At 48.0% G+C, this 19,385-nt stretch overlaps 1 protein-coding gene across 4 annotated transcripts in view; it reads right to left on the bottom strand.

The window, feature by feature from the left end:
* Positions 1 to 19,385, bottom strand: part of MICAL3 (microtubule associated monooxygenase, calponin and LIM domain containing 3) — a 198,256-nt gene that overhangs the window by 7,469 nt on the left and 171,402 nt on the right. For 3 of the 4 annotated variants that reach the window (XM_081820923.1, XM_081820925.1, XM_081820926.1), the window contains 6 exons: positions 18,807 to 18,857; positions 17,323 to 17,433; positions 15,970 to 16,063; positions 10,927 to 10,977; positions 543 to 635; positions 16 to 115 (listed from right to left, as the gene is read on the bottom strand). In XM_081820923.1, coding sequence (XP_081677049.1) covers positions 16 to 115; positions 543 to 635; positions 10,927 to 10,977; positions 15,970 to 16,063; positions 17,323 to 17,433; positions 18,807 to 18,857 — 500 coding nt within the window. The remainder of the gene's footprint in view (positions 1 to 15; positions 116 to 542; positions 636 to 10,926; positions 10,978 to 15,969; positions 16,064 to 17,322; positions 17,434 to 18,806; positions 18,858 to 19,385) is intronic. The other variant, XM_081820927.1, reaches the window with a different exon arrangement.

The following is a 19,385-nucleotide window of genomic DNA, read 5'->3' as shown; positions in this document are numbered from 1 at the left end:
CCAAAGGCCACTCACAAAATCATCAGCTCCGACTCGTAGCGCACCATGGCATTTTTCTCTTGCACCAACTTGAACCACTCCTGCATCAGCTTGGGGTCATCTTTCTTCCCCATGCCTGCCAAGAGAGAGGGTGCGTCAGGCACAGCAAAGTGTCTGCTGTCTACCCCGGCCGGCAGGAGTCTCACACAGGGGCAAATGTGCAAAGAGAGCCGAGCAGGATGCTGCCGGAACACTCCCAAGCCAGGTCCAAAGTTTGCCTACAGCCATGGAAGGGGGCACCATGCCCCAGAGCCTAACAGAGTCTGCGCTCTCCACCTGTCCTTCCCAGGCCCAACCTGCACCCCCCTCGGTAACCTGGTCACAGCCTGTTTGGACCCCTCCTGCTCAATGGATTGCTCTTGGTAGGTCTGAAGTGCTTTGCCCTCCTTTTTCCCTTTTTTTCACTCATTTCATATCTATTTGGTACTTGCTACGTACTAGGTCTGCTTTTAGAAAACCAGTCTCGTGAACCAGGCAAATGCAAATTTATAAGCTGCACTTACCCCCTTTGAAGTTACCCTCACTGGCCCATCTCTTTCCTGGGCTGCTGCCCCCGTCTGGGCCACTGTACTGATGCGTCCCCATCTCTTCAGCTCCTGGTCAGGGAGATGGCTGTTCTCAAACTGTGGCCTTATCAGGCTTCCTGACAAACACTCTCCCAACGAATCCTGCCTGGTACACACAGTACCTCCCAGGACGGCTGTCAGGCTCCTCACCAAGGGCAGAGAGAACACCAGCAGACCCTAGGCACTATTAAATAAGGCAGTGCCCTCTGCTCTGACCTAACCCCAGCAGCAGTTTCTGGGGCTGATAACTAAATCTCTATCCAGGAAAGCTTGACCCTGCTGAGCTTAACTGTGGCAGGAGAACAGAAGGAAGAACTTTCCAAGCAATCAGACCACCCAAGGAGAGAACAAACTCTTTTCCCTTGGAGCACAAAGAAGCTCATGGCAATAGTAAGGTCCTGCCTAAAGCAAAAGACAGACTCTGTCAGTGGTCTTCAATATTTCTGGATTCCAAACCGTTCTGAGAATCTCAGGAAACCTAGGGACTCTCTTCCTAGAAAAATACATGTCTACACATCCAACAATTTTATATAGAACTTCAGGGTGTTCCTGGACCCCCTGAAGTTCACCCGTGGGCCCCAGGTTAAGAGGCATTGGACTGGGAGATCTTTCAAAGTGCCTTCCATTTTATGACTCACTTGGCTGGATGTCCTATCCCGGTAAAGACCAGACCCAGAAACATATGGAATATACCCTCAGGTGAGACAATGCGCTCCTTTGTCAAGCTCCTTACTCACTGTTTCCTACATTCTTCCCACCTGACTTCCTTGCACACTGTTCAAAGACAACTCTCTGCTGCGTTGTTTGCTTGACACGCAGGAGGCCCAAGCCAGTTAGTCTTTCAACGGGGGCCACGCTCTGGAGAGGCAGAAACGAATAGCACTCACACAAGCGGGGGTTAGCGTATGCATGGTGCCTGGGTGCACGTGCAGCTGTGCTCCCAAGGTGGAGGCCTATCCCTGAGTCCTACTCTGCAAGACAGAAACTCCCTCCTGACCAGCCGAGCCTGCCTCTGTGGAGGGCTGGAGTGTCTGGGGATGAAAGCTCTCCTTACCCGACCCAATAGACTTGGTCCTTTGGCTTTTAGGGCAGCCCACAGCTCAGTTCCATGCATTCCTTTCTGAGCATCTCTGCACAGTGTGCCCACATGGCATGGAAGATGGAGCCCTGAGGCATGCAAGCTGTCCAGTGCAGCAAGCTGGGAATGCACTGGGAAGTCTCTCCCTCCTTCCCGCCTCTCCATGAGCAAGGACAAAAATTCCACTGGGATATATCTGAACACCGCTCATGAGCTATGGTAGAGACTGTTCACAGCCGATGAGCAAAGGTATATGGCGGGGTGGGTGAAAGTCAAATGTGAGCACCATGAAGAGCAGAGGTAAGAGGTTAGCAAGGGTTAGTCATGACCACACTCCCCTTTCCCCTTCCCACATGCCTTTTCAACAACAATCTTATCACCACAACAGACTTCAAATCAGACAAACTTAAAAAAAAATACACACACTCAGCAAGACACAGGGTAGAGAAGTTTGCATTTAGTGGCTTTTGTTTTGTTTTTTTTGGAAAAGAACTTGGGGGCATTGTGTAGACCAGTCTTTGTAAGGACAGTATTCCTCGACTCCACCAATATAAATCTCTGCCACACAGGTAGGAGGTTCCTCACCCATGTGTCCCCTCTATCTGCTCGATTTGAGTCTGGAAAGTCCCACCATGAATGGTGGCACAATGTCATGGGATGCTCAGCTGTAGCCTGAAAGGCCTGTACCTGGAGGCTCTCTGGTTTCCCTCTGTACCCCAGTCCTCCCCAAGATAGTCAAAGGGATACTGTACCTTGTAAGAAACTGCCACATACTCATGGAATTTTGTAACAAGGCTATTGAGTGTCAGAGAAAAAGAGAAATAGCTGGGTTTTGGGTCCCTGTTTGACTAGTGTTGCTACGACCCCTGAGAGGCAGTGGGGATGAGGTTGGGGGAGTTACGTTACCTTCCTGGACACAGCAAGGGCAGAAGGAGAGAGGTCTACGCCGTGGAGTCCCGCCACTGGGCTCAACTTCAAAAAGGACCAAACAAGGAAAAGGAGGAGGAGGAGACGAAGAAAGACAAAAAGGAAGAGGAGGAAAAGGAGGAGGAAGAGGAGTTTGGAATTGGAGAGGGACAGGGAGAAGGTGAAATAAAAAACAAGCAGAGGACAAAAAGCATAAGAAGTGAGAAAGGAACAACAGGAGGAAAAGAAAAAAAATACAAGAAATGGAAAAGCAGAAACAAGGGAAACAAAGTCTACAAATGAATTAAGTCCTTTTTTCAGCATGGAAACTGAACAAGAGCAGACCCAGGCATTGGGCGTGCGGCTTAAAAAAGGAATGCACATGTTCCCTGGCGATGGCGGGCAGCTCTGGGGGTGAGTGGGCTGTTCCTTCTTCCTCTGTTCCTTACTGCAAAGGTGGTGACATTTGGATATCATCATATGGTGGCCTTTGGGTTTTGGGTGTTGGGTTTCCTCCTCAAAAATGCCCAAAGCCCCTGGGATTGGTCTGCCTACCTCTGTGGAACAGTCCATGATTAAATATGTGCCCAATACTGCTCCTAGGTTTGCAGGTGATAATCTCAGGTCACCAACCAAATCCATGTGAAATATTCTAAGATGTCACCATAGATGCATGCGCTCCACGTACAACTAGCCCTGGATAAGCCCAAGGGGGGCGGAGGGGTCTGCCACCACTAGATTCCCACATGCCCACAGAAAGCAGCTCTGAGTCTACGTAGGCAGTGCCTCATCTAGGGATGGGCTTCCAGGGTACTCTACAGTGCTTTGAATTCTGAGCCAGGACAAATTGAGGGAAACATAACCACACAGAGGCGACTTCCCCCAGTCCATGTCATATCCCCCCCATGTACCAGGGAGAGCCAACCACCCCCTTTTCTTCTGCCTGTCCACCTCTGGAGAGGGCTCCAGTGGCACAGCTGGGGGAGGGCTGTCCCACTTTGGACTGGAAGACCAAAAGGGGTGAGCTGACAGGGACATATCGAAAACTCACAGTAACAATGCTGCTAAGAGTCATGGACGGGGCAACCGAGAGAAGACAGGGTGCAGAGAGACATGTCTAGGACTTAGGGAGACCTGACGGTTACTCAGGGAGAGGGAGAGGAGCCCAGCAAGGGACCATCACAGAACCACTGGGGCACACACAGGAGACACAGGCTCAGAGAAATGGCCTCAGTACGATAGGGAGCAGGGGCAGTTTTAGGATTGGAATAGGGTTTAAGAAATAGCTCTGTTTTAGTAACAGGAAGGCCCAATAGACAAGCTACTGGTCGAGGGGCCCTTCTGCTTTGCAAACGCAGGTACCACATTTTCCCTTTCTTTTAACCCTTCAGTGTTCATCATAGTGCTTTGTGCGCAGTGAATCCGGTATCGGGTAAAACTTCAAAACTAAAGCCAGAGACTTCTTTGTGGGTGTGCATGTGTGTGTGTGTAATGTTGATTACATCCAGGGTTCTAAACAGATGTGACTGTGACTAGCTGATGTGGGGGGAAGGGAGAAGGGCTCCTTTCTCTGCTTAGAGCTGATCCACATTCAACCTTCCTTGTTTCAAAGTGCAGACTCTATGTTGGTGATCAGAACACCTGGATAAATAACACGATGTCAACGAACAATCTCTGCTGCTTCCTGGTACTGACAATACGCAAACAGACTGGTGCGGAGTGGAACGGTGTCCATAGTCATTAGCAAGGGATAGTGACATGATACACAACCAATACAGCTGAGCCCATGTACTTGCACGTATGTTTAAAAATGTGTTTCTACTTTCTGGATATCACAAAATGTAACTTTTAGTTCCTTTTATGTAGACCACATCCTTATACACCCTTTCCAATACAGAAGACAATATGAGATAACAGGATATTCAGAACAGAAATTAGAAAATGAAATCAGTAAAGGGGATATCAGGGAAAGCAAGTGTTAGAAAAAGTGTAAAAAAAAAAGAAAAAGAGAAGGCATTGTCATAGTAATAGACAGAAGGCAGAATGGGAATGGGCCACGCCTCTGGAGGAGCTGGGCTGAGCAGACAGGATGCATGGTTATGACTCTCTTCTCCAGACTTTCCTTCGTGCTCCAAAATCTAAGTAGTAATGTATACTACTTTTATAATCAGAAAAAACAGCCAATAAATAGTTTTAAAAATATGAAATCAAGGGGAAAAAAATCAGTTAAATGAGTGGAGTTCCACCCGGACTTGAATCTGAAATGAGCACGCAAGGGAAGCACAGAGGTGCTGATTTCGAGTGTAATTTCTTTGCCTTTTTTGGAGATGTGAGAAATAGATGATTTGGTCACTAGTTCTAAGAGCAAAGATGTCGTCAAGTTTATGGCAAATATAAGCCTTTACAACTTTTATTATGCTTACTTTAAAATGCTGGGTGATAGGTTTCTGTGTCTTTGCAAGGGGCACCCCAGTGATCACTTATCCAACTATCCCTGTGTCCCCTGGACTTCAGTCAGCACGTCTAAGCAAACCCAGAGTTTGGTCCTGGTCAGAGGCTTCTCACCAGCAGGTCTACGCTCTCATCCCAGACTGCTCTCTCTGCCTTCGAGAAGCTGCAAGCTCACCTGCCCCACCTTCTACCCTGGCAGCAAACTGAGCGTCTTCCTCTGCCGAAGCGCTTCCTTTTGCAAAGTGACTGCCGTCGGCTGTTCTCTAGCCCACTCATCTTGACATGGGGCAGCTGAGATAGGCCACTGAACTTTGAAAAGCAGTACATCAGATTCAGTGTGCTGCATGTAATAAGCATGAGTTGTGCTTTCATTTCAAAACATTCTCACAGATGTTATTTCATCTGAGCCTTACCCTGCTCCCCGGTGGCTACCTGGCCAGGCATACCAGCTCTATTTTCAAATGAGGGTTCTGAGGCTCCAAGCAGTTAAATGTGGCACAGCCTGACTAAAGCCCACATCTTCCTCTACCATTCTGAACTAAGAGTTTGTCCGCCCTCTTGAAAGGGCCCACAAAGGCTTGAGGCAAATCTAACAAATGGTAGCTCCTGGAAGCAGCTGGGAGAAGAGGAGTCACACGCAGACCCTACTCAGAAGGCCAGGCCTGGGTAGGCGGCAGCATCAGCCCTTCCTTCCATTATCCTGCAGAGGCCCAGAGAGGATAAGTGACTTTGCTGGGCACAGGGTGAAGCTAGGACCTGAATCCTAGGTTGGGGGTGTTCCCCACACTATCACTTGGCCCTGACCTGCCTGGACACCTCACTCTAAGCCCTGCCTCTCACGTGGCCCAGGGCTGGTCTGGCAGCAAGTTGGTGGGCCAGTCTCAAGGATTCCTGGACAAAAATAAAGGGGATGTTCAGGTCTGGTCTGGAGCCGAGAAAAAGCTGTGGGCATCCGCCTCATCCCAGGTACTTATCTCTTCCCACTACATAGGCTCCCAGTTCCTGTTGTCAGACAAAGGAGCCCTCGCCCCACGCTTAAACCTTCAGAGTCTCTACCACCAGTGCCTAGTAGACCAGGGGGAGGGTCTAGACAGATGGCCTAGGGAGAAATCTACATTCCAGAAGTACGAGCCTGGAATGCTGCATTTCCTCATGGAATCATGGTTATGTTCTAGAATGTCATAGCCTAGTACTGTGCACTAGAGACATGAGGAAAGTGGGCTTTTTATAAGCCGAGCCACCACTTGTAACTGCATTTTCATAGGAAAGGGCAGAGTTCCAAACAATCAGCTCATAAACATCATAGAAATATCATCCTTTTATAGGCTCAAAATTGCCCCTCGCCATCCCAACACCTTCCCTTTTGATACACTGGAGCTTGTTTCATGTATAAAAATCCATTAAGTAGCCCTGGGTTAGATTACTTCCTTTCCAGCTACATTTTTTTTGGAAAATCCCACATAAAGGAAGAGATTCTTTTTCACTTCCTTTTGGCCTCTGAACAAGCTCCAAGGTGTCATGGATAGGATGCAGGGATGCTTATTTCTCAGTCATATTTTGTGGTTCTATTTTCCTGCTATGGTAGCTCTGGGCCTGCCTCTGTGGGCCAGTCTGTGCAGCCTCATCTTGCCTGGGCGGGGACTCTCATTTCTCACACTTGTTTTTGGCAGTAATGCCACTCTATTTGCTGATAGCAGACCTACCATTGCAGCAGTAACTTTTTATACAATTCATGCTTACAGATACCACCAGAATGTTGTTTATCTTTTCGTAAGGAACATCAGGGGCATTACCTTTCACGTCCAAGCTCAATCTACCAGATTACATTCGCAGAAAGCCACAAGCCCAGGACTGGGAGAATTTCTTGGTGATTCAGATATAAGGAATGAGGCTTTCATTGATTTTCTTTTCTGTGTAGTTCAGGTTATGTAGTCTGAAGCAAGGGAAGACTGACCAGATGTTTTGCTGCCTGTTCTGACTCCTCAGTATCAATGCCATGCTTCTGACTTGGGGCAGGCAAACTTTGCAGTGCAAGGCTGAGGCGCCCAATCCCAAACACAGGGGTAATCAAGTTGGCTGGTTTGCAATGCTGCTGAGTGATAAGCAGGCATCATGATAGGGTGGAAGGTTTCTGGTCTAGCAGGCCCAGTCTACATACTTAGGGCTAAGATGTGCCTTGTGTTATTAAAAACTCAGTGTAGAATGAATCTCTAGACTGGGGAATAAATGAAGCCCCCCAACAAGGAAAAGGAAAAAAGCATGTAAGAACGGAGATTCAATGCATACACGTGTGCACGCGTGCGCACACACACACACACACACACACACACGTACATTAGAATGCTGGATTTGAAATCTCAAGAATTTCAAGTTCCTAAGCAAAAACAGAGCAAGGCTAATAATGCTCTGACAAAACAGACAAATAAAAAATGTACCAACATCAACTTAAGGCAAGCAAATAGAACAGGAAGGGAGGGAAGTGAGCAGGCCTGGGCTAGGCCTCCCTGTGCCTCTACCCCAACTCACCAGCAACAATGAAAGACCATTTTTCAGGCCTTTCTGTTACATTTCTAAACCATTCATGTTCTTTCAATTTCCCTTTGAGACATACAGATGGGGTGGAGAAGTCTTCAAAAACGAGAAATTAGGCGGCGCCTGGGTGGCTCAGATGGTTAAGCATCTGCCTTCGGCTCAGGTCACGATCCCAGGGTCCTGGGATCGAGTCCCGCATCGGGCTCCCTGCTAGGTGGGGAGCCTGCTTCTCCCTCTGCCTCTGCGTCTCTCTCTAACTCTGACTTTCATGAATAAATAAATAAAACATTAAAAAAAAAAACAAAATGAGAAATTAGGTATATATGTTTAATTGAAAGTTCTTTTGAAGAGAGACCATTTTTATCTAAAGATTTCTAGTCATCTATCTGTCCTAGTGCAACAAAACGTAGTGGGTGGACCAGTTAGGGAGAGCCTGAAGAAAAGGGAAGGGGAGTGAGGTTACCTGGGGACAGCTCATCTCTGGTCCAGGGTTCATTATGTGTCCTTCTAATGGTGTCTTTTGAAATCACAAGATTCAACAAGAAATCACAAGACTCAAGCAAGTGTGTGAAGAAAAGATATTTTTTTTCTATACTCTGTGGCTCAAAAAAGACTTTTTTTTTCCTTTTTGAAAAGAGAGATTGTGCATGTGAGGGTGGGGAAGGGCAGAGGGCAAGGGGGAGAAGCTTAAGCAGGCTCTATGCCCAATGTGGGGCTTGACCTCACAACCCTGAGATCATGACCTGAGCTGAAATCAAGAGTTGGACACTTACCTGACTGAGCCACCCAGGTGCCACAAGAGACTTTTAATCTGTATTAAAACCTGGAACCTTAAAATAGTTAGCTGAGAGCCACTGAAAGACCCTACTAAAGTAATACAGTTTACTGGGCAGAATGTGGGGCAGGGATCAGGAGTCTGGACTCCTCTGGGCAGGGTATGGAATTTTCAACACCTGGACACTGCTTGGAGCTTTGTCTCACCCACTTGAGAACTAAGATCGGTCTGGGGCCCAGCAGTGGGGTTGCCCTGTGGCCTTCTGAGGATGCAAGAGTAGAGAAGCAATCAGGCTCTACAATTCAGGCACCAGATTTCAAAAGGGCAACCTTCTCCCCTCCCCCCCGCCAATAATGAATATTACCAAGTATTCTAAGAATGAAGCATCAGCAGAAACTGAAAAGGGACCTAATTCTGGCATCTGTTTTCCTCTTGGAGCTGGGCAGGAACGGGGCCAGAGGGCCCTTGCTCTGTGCCTGGGGTACAAATTACTGCCTTCAGAATGGATGATTCTTTCCTGCTACATTGACTGGATAGTAACAGCCTCTATGTGATGAATGGAACCACAGAGAAGTCTAAATTTAACACTGAAATCATAATGAGCTAGCAAAAGAGGAAGTGATGAGTTGATGACACCCAAGTAGCAGGGGCTAGAAGGTATTTGATGGTGGGGTATTTTATAACTCAGAAGACACCTGGGGTTTCTTTTTTCTGTTTATTTCCTTTTTCCCTGAAATTTGTTGGAATTCTAAACCTGAGAGGCTAGTAGCTATCGAGTCAAGGACAGAGAACTGAAAACAGCCAAGTACATTTCATCACTCAAGCACGGGGGTAAAGAAAACAAAACTAGGCACATAAGGTGATCAGTATGGCAACTGGATCTTGAGCTGGAGGGAAGGTGAATATAATTGTAAAGAAACAGATTTTGACAGTTCTTTCCAGGAGATTTTGAATTAATGAGAATCTCTTTCACACACTGGAGATTCCTTTAGGACTGAAATAAACATCCCCCGCTAAGGCACGTTAGGAGGAGACGGGAAAGGAGTCAAGGATATTAGACAGGAAATGGGATTTGTTAATTGGAACGCAAGCATCAGCCCTTTTACAGCATCAATGGCAATGAGTATGGAAGTCTCTGAATACACCAGAAGCTCTGGGGCACTGAGGGGATTTGCAGAGGGGTGGGAATCTGTGGCACCCTGGGGACGGAAAACAGAGAGCAGAGATGAGCAACAACCCAATCCACCTGAGGCCAAGAGCCTATTCCCTTACTGCTTGAGGTTCTCTAAGGATATGGCACTGTCATACAGTAGGAATCACAGAATTATGCCCTTTGTTTGTAAATGAATGGGCCACAAAGTGACTCTTAAAAAGGATGGGATTATGGCAAAAAATGACAGAGAATAATCTTTGCTAGTTCTTCTGTTTTAAGACCACTTCTAGGCAAGGAGCCTGCCAGGGGAGGTGAAGAGGTCAGACTGCCCATCCAAGGATGCAGGAACTCCAAGAAGGGGCCCGAGTCTCCCCTAGTTAACCTCAGGAGCAGCTGCTTGGCACTCCTTTTGACAAAACCGCCCAAAGTCTAGAAATGAGACTCATGGATTATTACTCTAATCTAATACAAATGGTGAGCTCTGTAAAGCCAAGACATCAAAAATCTTGAATTCCTTTAAGGTAGTGGTTCTGCTTTAGAGGGCATGAGAATCATCTGGAAGGTCTGTTAAAACACAAATAACCAGGCCTCACCTCTAGAGTTTCTGATTCAGAAGATCTGGGACAGGGCTGGGGAATTTGCATTTCTAGTAAGCTCCCAAGTAATGTTGCTGATGCTGCTGGTCCAGAGCCCACACTCTGAGAACGATTGCCTTAGACTTTTCCTATCTTCATTGAAAAGGATTGCAGAGTAAGTTCCATGACACAGCAAGGAGGGAGGGACATTATTATAAGCATCTGTCAACAGCCTCAAGTTCAGTGAATTTGGGCAGAACTCACAACTGACACCTTCCCCATGGGTGGTGACACTTTCCCCCAAAGGAAATAAAAGACCCAAGGTCTTTTAGGGGAAATATGAACACACCCTAATGAAAACGGGTGAGGCTGAGTTCTTTACATGTTTGGTTTTTGAGTTATGACTGGCAGGGAGAGAGTCCTGGTGGATGTGACATCTACAAGTTGTAAGGAATGAGAATGAGATCAGGGCAGAGGTCACGTTTTGGGGGGAGGTGGACAGAGAGAGAGAGAGAGAGAATGAGAATGAGTGCATGTGTGTTACTATCAGATGACTAAACAGTATTAGAGGGACCAGGATGCAGATGTGATATGGATGGGTAAGGGCAGGTGAACTTTCATTATAAAAAATTAAAATAATCCGGGGAAACAAAGGCTCTCTCAAATCTCCGTCTCGACAGTGTGGAGGATCCAGCATGCTGCTCTCGTATGAGCTGGAAAAGGGCCTGTGCTTTTGCCATTTGGTTATCAGGTTGATTTCTTCTTGTTGTTTGTGAGCAGGGACTGGGGACAGCGGGTGGGGAAAGGGGGTCAGCACGGTTAGTGTCAGCAACAGACGCTGCTATACATACCACCCAGATGCAAGTCGATGAGGCCACTGTAATAAGACTCTCCCCAATAGTCTACAACAAGGAATTGGTGAAGAGAGAGTTATTGGATCAGATAACCCTCTTGTGCCCGCAGACCCAAAGCAATCAATGACACAAAGCATAAGGGACACAGACATATAGCAAGAGGGTGAGGAGAAACAGTTGAAAAGCATGCATCTCTCTGGAAGTGCATTATCTATACACACATGTGCTGCAGCTATATACTTTCTGGTGGTGGAAGGGAGAGCTCACTCAAAACCACCGGTGATACAGTTAATAGCCAATTAACCATGGGACTGCTGTTCATACCTCTGATCAGTTACGACAGGATAGAAGGCCTTGGCTTTCCTGGGAGTCCTGACCCTGCTGGAAGTCAACTGTATCTAACTAAGATTTTTTAAAAATGCAAGGGCAGATCAGGGGCTACTTACTACCTTCGTTACTGAATAGTAGAAGCCCCAGGCTGAGGGTCTGAAGGCAAGATGTGAACATTCTAAAAAAGCTCTGCAAGGCCACCAATCCTTAGGTTGAAAGGCAGTCCGAGCTCTCCCAAGAATTCACCTGTGACCCCCTGCTTGAGCATATCAAGCTCCTTGCAGAACTGCTTTCACGGGATAGGTTTCAGATGAAGGGGATCCTGTTTCTTCTGAGGTTGGGCCCCAACTTCAGCCAGGCTTCTCTTTAAAAGCAGAGTCACTATTTGCCCTAAGGCTCTTGGAGGTCTGCCAGCCTCAGGCACTCCTTTGCCTTTCAGCTCCACGAGACTGTCCAGCAAGGAGGTTGCATTCTTCGCATGCCTGAGATGCAGAGCCTGGGCACTGCTGAGGGGCTGGGCTTGGTCGGGCAGTCCTCATCCTCCCAGAATCATAAATGCATAGTACAACAAAAGTCAGCTGTACCTTGTTACCCTTTGCCTCCAGATCTCTCAGGCTGCATGCTGATCCTGGCGGCCTTTTGCTCCACACGAGGGTTCCCCCTTTAAGAATGGCCGTACCAGAAAGTAGAATGTAATCCTGGAATAGTTTTTCAACTCATGCTCAAGGCTGATGCAGCAGATAAAATTTGCACCACGGTTCCAGAAACAAAAAGGGCTTCTCAGGTGCTCTAGACTAGAAATCACATCTGCCCTAGGCTTGCAGGCTCTGAACCTAACCCTTATGGTCCAGATATACATGAGCCTTAGACAAATCGAGATCAATAGGATGGCAGGGCCATATGAGATCTCTTGTCTGCAAGGGCAGCCTGCTAACAGGCTGACCCCTCAGAGAGCTATGGAAGCTTGGGCCCATCGGGTGAGGCAGGATGGCAGGCTCAGTCAGCTGTGCCCCCTCAGAGAAGGGGCCAGCTAGCATGGCTGGAAGATTCCAAACTGCCATGCTCAGCTGAGATTATCTCCTTAAGGACTCAGCCAGGAGCAACCAGACTAACAAGAGGAACAGAATGCAGAAGCAGGAGAGAAAGGACAGCCAATGGTCACAGTTCAGCCTCAAAGATGATCTCTGCCAAGTAGCCAGGGCCAACTGGGACTTCTGACAAGAGGCGAGCCTTAGAAGTGATGTGCTTAAAATAAGAAAAGGAAAATAGTATGTTTGGAAATATATTCTTATGATAGGAGCTACTATACCCTGAGAATTTCCCAAATGCATCATGGGGAAATCTAATGGAGCTACCAAAGTCTGTCTTTAAAAACAGGACAAATCTGTATTTGGGTGAAGGTGTTTTGATAAAGCTTTGCTTACCAGAGTTTGGACTAGAACAGTGGTTTTCAAACCGTTCTGTGAGACCCTAGGGTTCTTTGAGCAGTATTCCCTGGTCTCCCAACTACCTGATTCACAAATACTTGGAACTCCTTTAAAGCTTACACAAGACACACTACATTCAGAAGTCTGATATGCCGATGTTAACCCACTGAGGACCATCAACACATCCATCTGTGCTGTCAGGTAAGCTTGTTTTTGTGAGGCTCTCAGGACCAAGTTTCTTATGCCCTCCATGTGCAAGTATCTGCACTCCCTGAAAATGTGCTAGGGAAGAGGCTATCTTACGTATTTACTTAAATTCTGGCTTCCAAGGAGAGTGGTCGCGAAGAGCTGTACAGAAGAGCACCCTGGGGGGGCCATCACTCAGGGAGACCCAGCCTGTCAGAGTAGTTCCTGTCACAGTGCAGGCCTCGAGGAGGGTAACATTCAGGCCATGATGCCACAGCAGAGCTGGCTTTTGTATTTACTGCATGCTTGGGAGTCTTTCTCTGAGATCTACTCTTTTTTTTTTAAAGATTTTATTTATTTATTTGAGAGAGAGAGAATGAGAGAGAGAGAGAGCACATGAGGGGGGGAGGGTCAGAGGACGAAGCAGACTCCCCGCCAAGCAGGGAGCCCGATGAGGGACTCGATCCAGGGACTCCAGGATCATGACCTGAGCCGAAGGCAGTTGCTCAACCAACTGAGCCACCCAGGCGCCCCGAGATCTACTCTTTATAAGGAACTTGCACTGCTGCTAGATTTAGTAGTGATGCTACTGTGTAAACTGCTCCCTACTGCTCCCACCTTTGGCTTCTGGGATGGAGGTAATTTAAACTGCATGGATCTTGAGATTTCTGAGAGAACTATTAAAACACGGTTGCCATTTCTGGCAACTCCCTCTCTGTGTCAGGATGTTCTCTACACTGGGACCCAGGGATGGACCAGAGGCTGAGGCCTATTATCACTTGCAGTTCTCTACTCTAACCTGTATTTCCAAATTGGTGGTTATCAACATTCTAGAGTGGTTCTTTTTGATTTGAATTTAAACTTACAATTTGGCTTGTATGAAGGGTTCTGCTGCTAAGAAACAAGTTTGAAAACCACTGACTTAGATGAAATCCTGGTTGTATACTTTTATGGAAAGGTAATTACCTAAGCAACTAAAAAGGGGAATTTTGGCAATCTCGCACACCAATCTTCAAGGGCAGAGTTTCTATGACCCCTGGCAGTCAGCAGCTTGAATAACATGGCCTGTTCTAGAAATACTGAAGCAACGCCACAGTCTCGAACTGCATGGCATCCAACAGGTACACAAGTACTATGCGGAAACCATAACCCTGGGGCGGCCCACCTGAACCTCGGAACCCTGTAAGGAGGAGACGCAGACTATCTTCCTTGAGGAAGACTCAGGCTAACAATGAAATGGAGGTACACAAGCCTATTGAGTTATTCTGACTATGTGTTGGAAGATCTATCCCTCATTTTCCATCTCGGCAGAAGTAATCTGTGGGGAAGGATAAGAAGGCTCCCTCCTGACATCAGCAAGAAGAGAAAGCAACGAGGGAAGGGCCCTGTGAGTCCTGTTACAGCTGGGCAGGGCATCCCTGCTTGGCTTAGGCTAACTCCTTCTGGATGGTCAGGCTTAACTCAGGAGGCCAAGGAAGCACATGCAGGGCAGGAAGCCAAAACAAGGATGGTGGGGGACATCACAGCTTCTTTTGGAAGCCTGGAGACCCTCCGAGGTGAATCCGAATCTCCACTCATTGACATGGGCCAGTGCTTGCCTCGCAGTCACACGTCCCAGGCTTCTGGCTTACAGGCTGCTCAGTGGTTCGACTTTTTGCATCTCCTTTGGTGGCCCAGGCTTCAAGCAGTAACTCCAGCATCAGGTAAGGCACAAAACCAAGAACATCACATCCTCATCCTTCTCCTCATCCCATCTCTTCACCTGAAGGTCATCACTGAGTCGACTGTTCAGCTGCAATATCTAGGCCTTGAAGGGCCCGGAAAGATCTTCTTCTATGCCTGAACCCTGACTCCCCCCAAATGAACTTAGAGCCTGCAGAACCCTACGAATTCATCTTGACATCAGGCACATTCTGTGAGGTCAGCTCAGTAAGATCCGATGGCAGCAACTGGCCCCATTCCTGGCTGCCTCTTACTGGTTCTTCTTCAGTTTACAGAGAGCCTGCCTGCCAGGAGATGTAGCCACCCTGTCCCTCTGCCATGCTAGAATAAGGAATAAGGGGTTACTGCAAAGTTAAGTCACCTCCTTTCTTCATCCCCAGCCTCACAACTTGAACGCTGACCCTGGAGGCCTGTGCTCTCTACAAAGACATGGAGGTTTCCCCATCCAGAGGCTGGACTGAGACTCATGGACTCTTGAGAAAGCAGAGATCAGTCACTCCATGCCTGAGTTGGGCCTCTAGTTGGGGCTGGCCCAGTGGTTTGAAGGTCCTTAACCAACAGGGCTTCTTCCTGGCCCTTGGGACCAGGGATGACTCAGGTACTTCCTTGCTTCCTGTGTGCCCCACTGGGCTGAACCCACCTTGCAGGCTCCTTGGATGGACAGTGGGGGTGACTGCACTATGTTCCGCAGCTCTTCCCTGGACATGGCAGCCACTGAGCGTACGGCCCTCACAGCCATTCCCGTGTCTACCTTGTGCTGGCTCGCCACCGTCCCCCGAGCCTGTCCACCCTGCCCCGAGTGACCAGCCTCTGGGAGACACAGAGCCCAGGTTCACACTGGAGGAATGGTGAGGGCTCTGTGGGGCATGTGTCCTCCCATTCTCTGTGTGGTCAGAGCAGGAGAGGGAGCCCACAAAGCTAAACACTGGAGGTGGCAGGTGGGGAGCAGGCTGGGGGCCCCGCTCGTGCAGTTCTGTGATGGCTCCTTGTGGTACAGTGTCCCTCATTCCCAGCTATTTTCTTCTAGAGGAAACGAAGCAGGGGAGGGGGAAAGGAGGAAGAAGAGAGGAGGAGGCCCAGTGCTTGCCATCAATACATGAAGTGGACTGAGAGTTCGTTCTACAGATAAATGGCAAATCCTCCGAGAGGGTGGAAGAACAAGTCCAGGTCTTGGGGCAGTCCCAAACAGAGATGCTTTCCTTTTCCTTTGCTTAATAGGAAGCCCCAAACTCGGTGATGAAGGGCCCCAGAGAACCCTGCTGGAAAAGCAGCTGAACTCCACGTGAGGTGACACAAAACTAGCCTACCATGGGTGGTGGGGGCAGGGGCTTTCCTTTAGGAACAAACCTCCTCACAAAGGAGACCCAGACAATACCTGCTTCACCACGGAGCGCCTTCTCCACGGCAACCCCTCGTTCCTCCAGTTGCCTCTGCTTCTCCTCCACCTGCTCCAGCTGCCGCTGGATAATCTACAGGAAAAGAGAACAGCGTGAGCACCCAACTTTCTCTCTCGTCTCCTAGCTTTCAGGAGGACAACTAAACTGTACAAACACAAACAGGGAGAAAAACAAATTAGGTCTGAAAGTTGGAAAGGCTTTTGTTCACGGGCATTAAGCCCGGAGTGGGGTGTAAAGACCACCCGCATCGAATCCCCCAGGGCCTGTCGTTAGTAAGCAGCACAGCTTACTCGTCCAGCCCTCGGCAGGGCAGCTCAGACACAGGAAGTGACGTCAGCTCCTGCAGCAAGGCCTGAGGTACTGCATCCTAAGTAAGACCCTGCCAACAGTGAGGTTGCTAAAGCCCTAGCAGGGGTTCTTGGAGGGTACTGCCGAAATCCTGCCTCTAGAAGATTAAAAAAAAAAAAAAAAATTCTAGAATGGAGCAATGCACTAGAATCTTTTTGGAAGCGTATAGTGAGAAGTTTCTCTGTGCTACGTGGGGACTAATCATGGATACCAGAAGGACATTCAACCCCCAAAGCAGCAGCCCATGACATATATCTGGAAAATGGCACACAGAAAACGAAATAAAATCCAAGGATCCAATCATTGCAGAGAACGTGGATACAGAATAATGTTCAAGAAAAGGACTAAAAGATTGGTGGTTTTTGATGCTTGCTAAAATTGAAATTCAGCAGCATAACTTGGTATTTGGGTTTGCTGTTAATGTTTCTCATTGTTTATACCTTTTGATTAGTGTACTAATATGAATACAACTCTACATGCACAATTTCATTACAAAAACATATTGTATTTAGATATCTTTTAATACTTTATATAAAGAAATGATTTTTTGTTCCAGAAAGAAAATCTGGAATGGTCTAGGATCTGTGAGGCCTGAAGATAGAGGCTGATGCCTGGAGGACAGCTCTGACCTGGAAATCCCAGGCCCACCAGAGGCTGACGGGTCACAGATGGCCTCTCGATGACAGTCCTCACAACTGAACTAGTTGACTTTACAATGATTATTCCACAGCAAAGAATTGAGGGAACTCAAAGCCCAGCTCTTCCTTTCTACCAGGAACTCCATAAAAACAAGGCTTCTGCAGTTGCATCAAGCCAGAGGCTTGTGGCCTGACATGTTGGGGCCATCCTCTCAGGTATCAGGGACACCCCATCTACCTCTGCTCTGTCCTCTCTACCCTCCCGCGTCGTGGACAAGGACAAGCATGTCGGAGAGGAGGGGGCTCTTTCCCACTTAGGAGCTGTGGCCCCTTCAGGGATTTTACCTGGGCTCGGTGTAGCCGCTTCAGTTCCTCTTGCTTGGCCTGTCTCCGAGCTGCCTTCTGCACACGCCGGGTCAGCTTGGCGTTCAGTTCCTCCTCTGTGTAAGTTCTTGGCTGCAGAGAATGAGAGAAATTCCCTCAGTCAGATGCTGCAGGCCTGGGCACAGAGAGCACTTCCCCTAGGTCAGAGCTGCCCTTCTGCAGAGTGCCTGCAGGGTAGACGCCCAGGCTGCGGCTCGGCCAGAGGCTTCACTGACACTCGTCCTTGCTGGAGCCCTAACTGCTACAGGGTACAGCTGAAGCTCTACAAATGAGATACTTCCCCACTGTGACAGGGACAGGAGGCTGAGTGGGGACTGACCGTTAGAAAGTTAAAAGGACCAAGGGTGATGTGCTCCTTTATCACAGAGATCACCTGTTTCCCATGGAAGGATGTCTGCTCTTTTTAAGACTTTCTGGAGGTAAAAACATGATAATTAGTTCCCCCAAGCTTCCTGCTTCTAGGAGGGCATTGCAGAAATGTATGCCTGTACAGGGGAAGGAAAAAGAAAAATCGGGATCCTTTTATTTTCTTGTTTAGTATCAAATGCCACTTCCTTCAGATGAATATTTATAAGGTTCTCTTAAGAAGTAACATCTAAAGTAGAGAAAATGGGGATGCTTCTATTTTTAAGTGTGAGTGAACCCCAAACTAACTAATGCAGTCTGAAGAAGGGAGATACGGAGGCGAGCCCGGACTGCCCCCAGGGTCTGCACAGAGGCAGCAGTCGGCCACTGAGAGGGGCGGGGAGGTGGTCCGGCAGGGCAGTTTCAGCCACTGCTACCAAGCCCTAAGGAGGCAAGAGGCCAGATGCAGGGCAAATCCATGGACACAAGTGCCTGAGCAACTCCACCTGCAAATGTGGGCATCGAGGGTGCAAGGCAGTGTCAGACGCCTTGTGTAAACAGTGAGCAACCACCAAGAGGCAAATGCTGAGGGGTTTGCCGCTATTCCTAACATCTTCTTTATTTCCTCCAAGGAAAACAAAGAGAGACTTTGATAGACTTTAAAAAGTCTATCAAATTCAACTCAGGAGTATAGTCTAATAATCTTTATTTTAAGAGCTCAAGGACAGTGGAGGGCCAACTGAGCAGGTAAGTCCTTATGGAACATCGTGGTGTTCTAGCACCCTAAGCATTTCACCTTGCAGGTCGTGGAGCTGAGGGCTCGCGAATTCCCCATTCCTGTGGTGCCCAGTCCCATAGGGGCAGCCCTGGAGTGAAATTACCACTGCTACATGCACTCCAGCCAGTCAAGAGCAGGGCATCTCCCCTTCCTCCGCCATGACACAGCTAGAGAGAGTTCTGGGGCCCATGTTCACTACTGCTCCATGCATGTGTGAACAGTTAGTGAGGATGTGGCTGGAGGGCCAGGGCTAGAGGCTGCTCCGGGTGGTTAATCACAGACATGCATGCAACAATGACCAGCCATGGGAATGAGACACTACCTTTGATGCATATGATCTCCTGAACGCCAAGGCGTGTGGTACATAAATCAACTTTTAAGGGGATGGCAACAGAAAACAAAATAGTAATAATAACAATTAAAAAATTAAAAATAGAACACAGAAATGGAGCAAAATCAGTTAGAAGTTTAAAACAAACACGCAAGACTAAAGACTAAAACACATGATTATTTTTCATAATGTCACACAGGACTGAGTAAGTGAGGAACCTGGGGATACAGATCCTAGCAGCAGAGTCTCAGTGAACCCTGTTTTGAATAAGGACTGGGTTCACTTTTTTACCTAGAAGACAGCTTCTTCCTCACTATGCCCCAGATCTTCTTTCTTCTCTTTTCACTCTCCCTTGTGTATAATAAACTAAAGCTGTCTAAATACACGGTTATAGATGCCAATTCTCCTTCAGTAACCCATTTGTTTGTGAAAATTCAGACTACTTCTTTCAGCTCAGTGGGGGGCAGGCACTGGTGGTGGGAAATTCCTGTTGCCAGGGCCACAGAGACACAGACACAGAGCAAACTGAGTATCAGACCTAATGTTCTCTTCCAAAAGGCTCTCTCCTGG

Source organism: Leptonychotes weddellii, chromosome 5, assembly GCF_054177405.1.
Source record: "Leptonychotes weddellii isolate Sample4059 chromosome 5, ASM5417740v2, whole genome shotgun sequence".
In the NCBI taxonomy this organism is placed as follows: Eukaryota; Metazoa; Chordata; class Mammalia; order Carnivora; family Phocidae; genus Leptonychotes; species Leptonychotes weddellii.
Note: the sequence above shows the minus strand (reverse complement) of the source record. Positions and strands in the feature narration are given on the sequence as shown.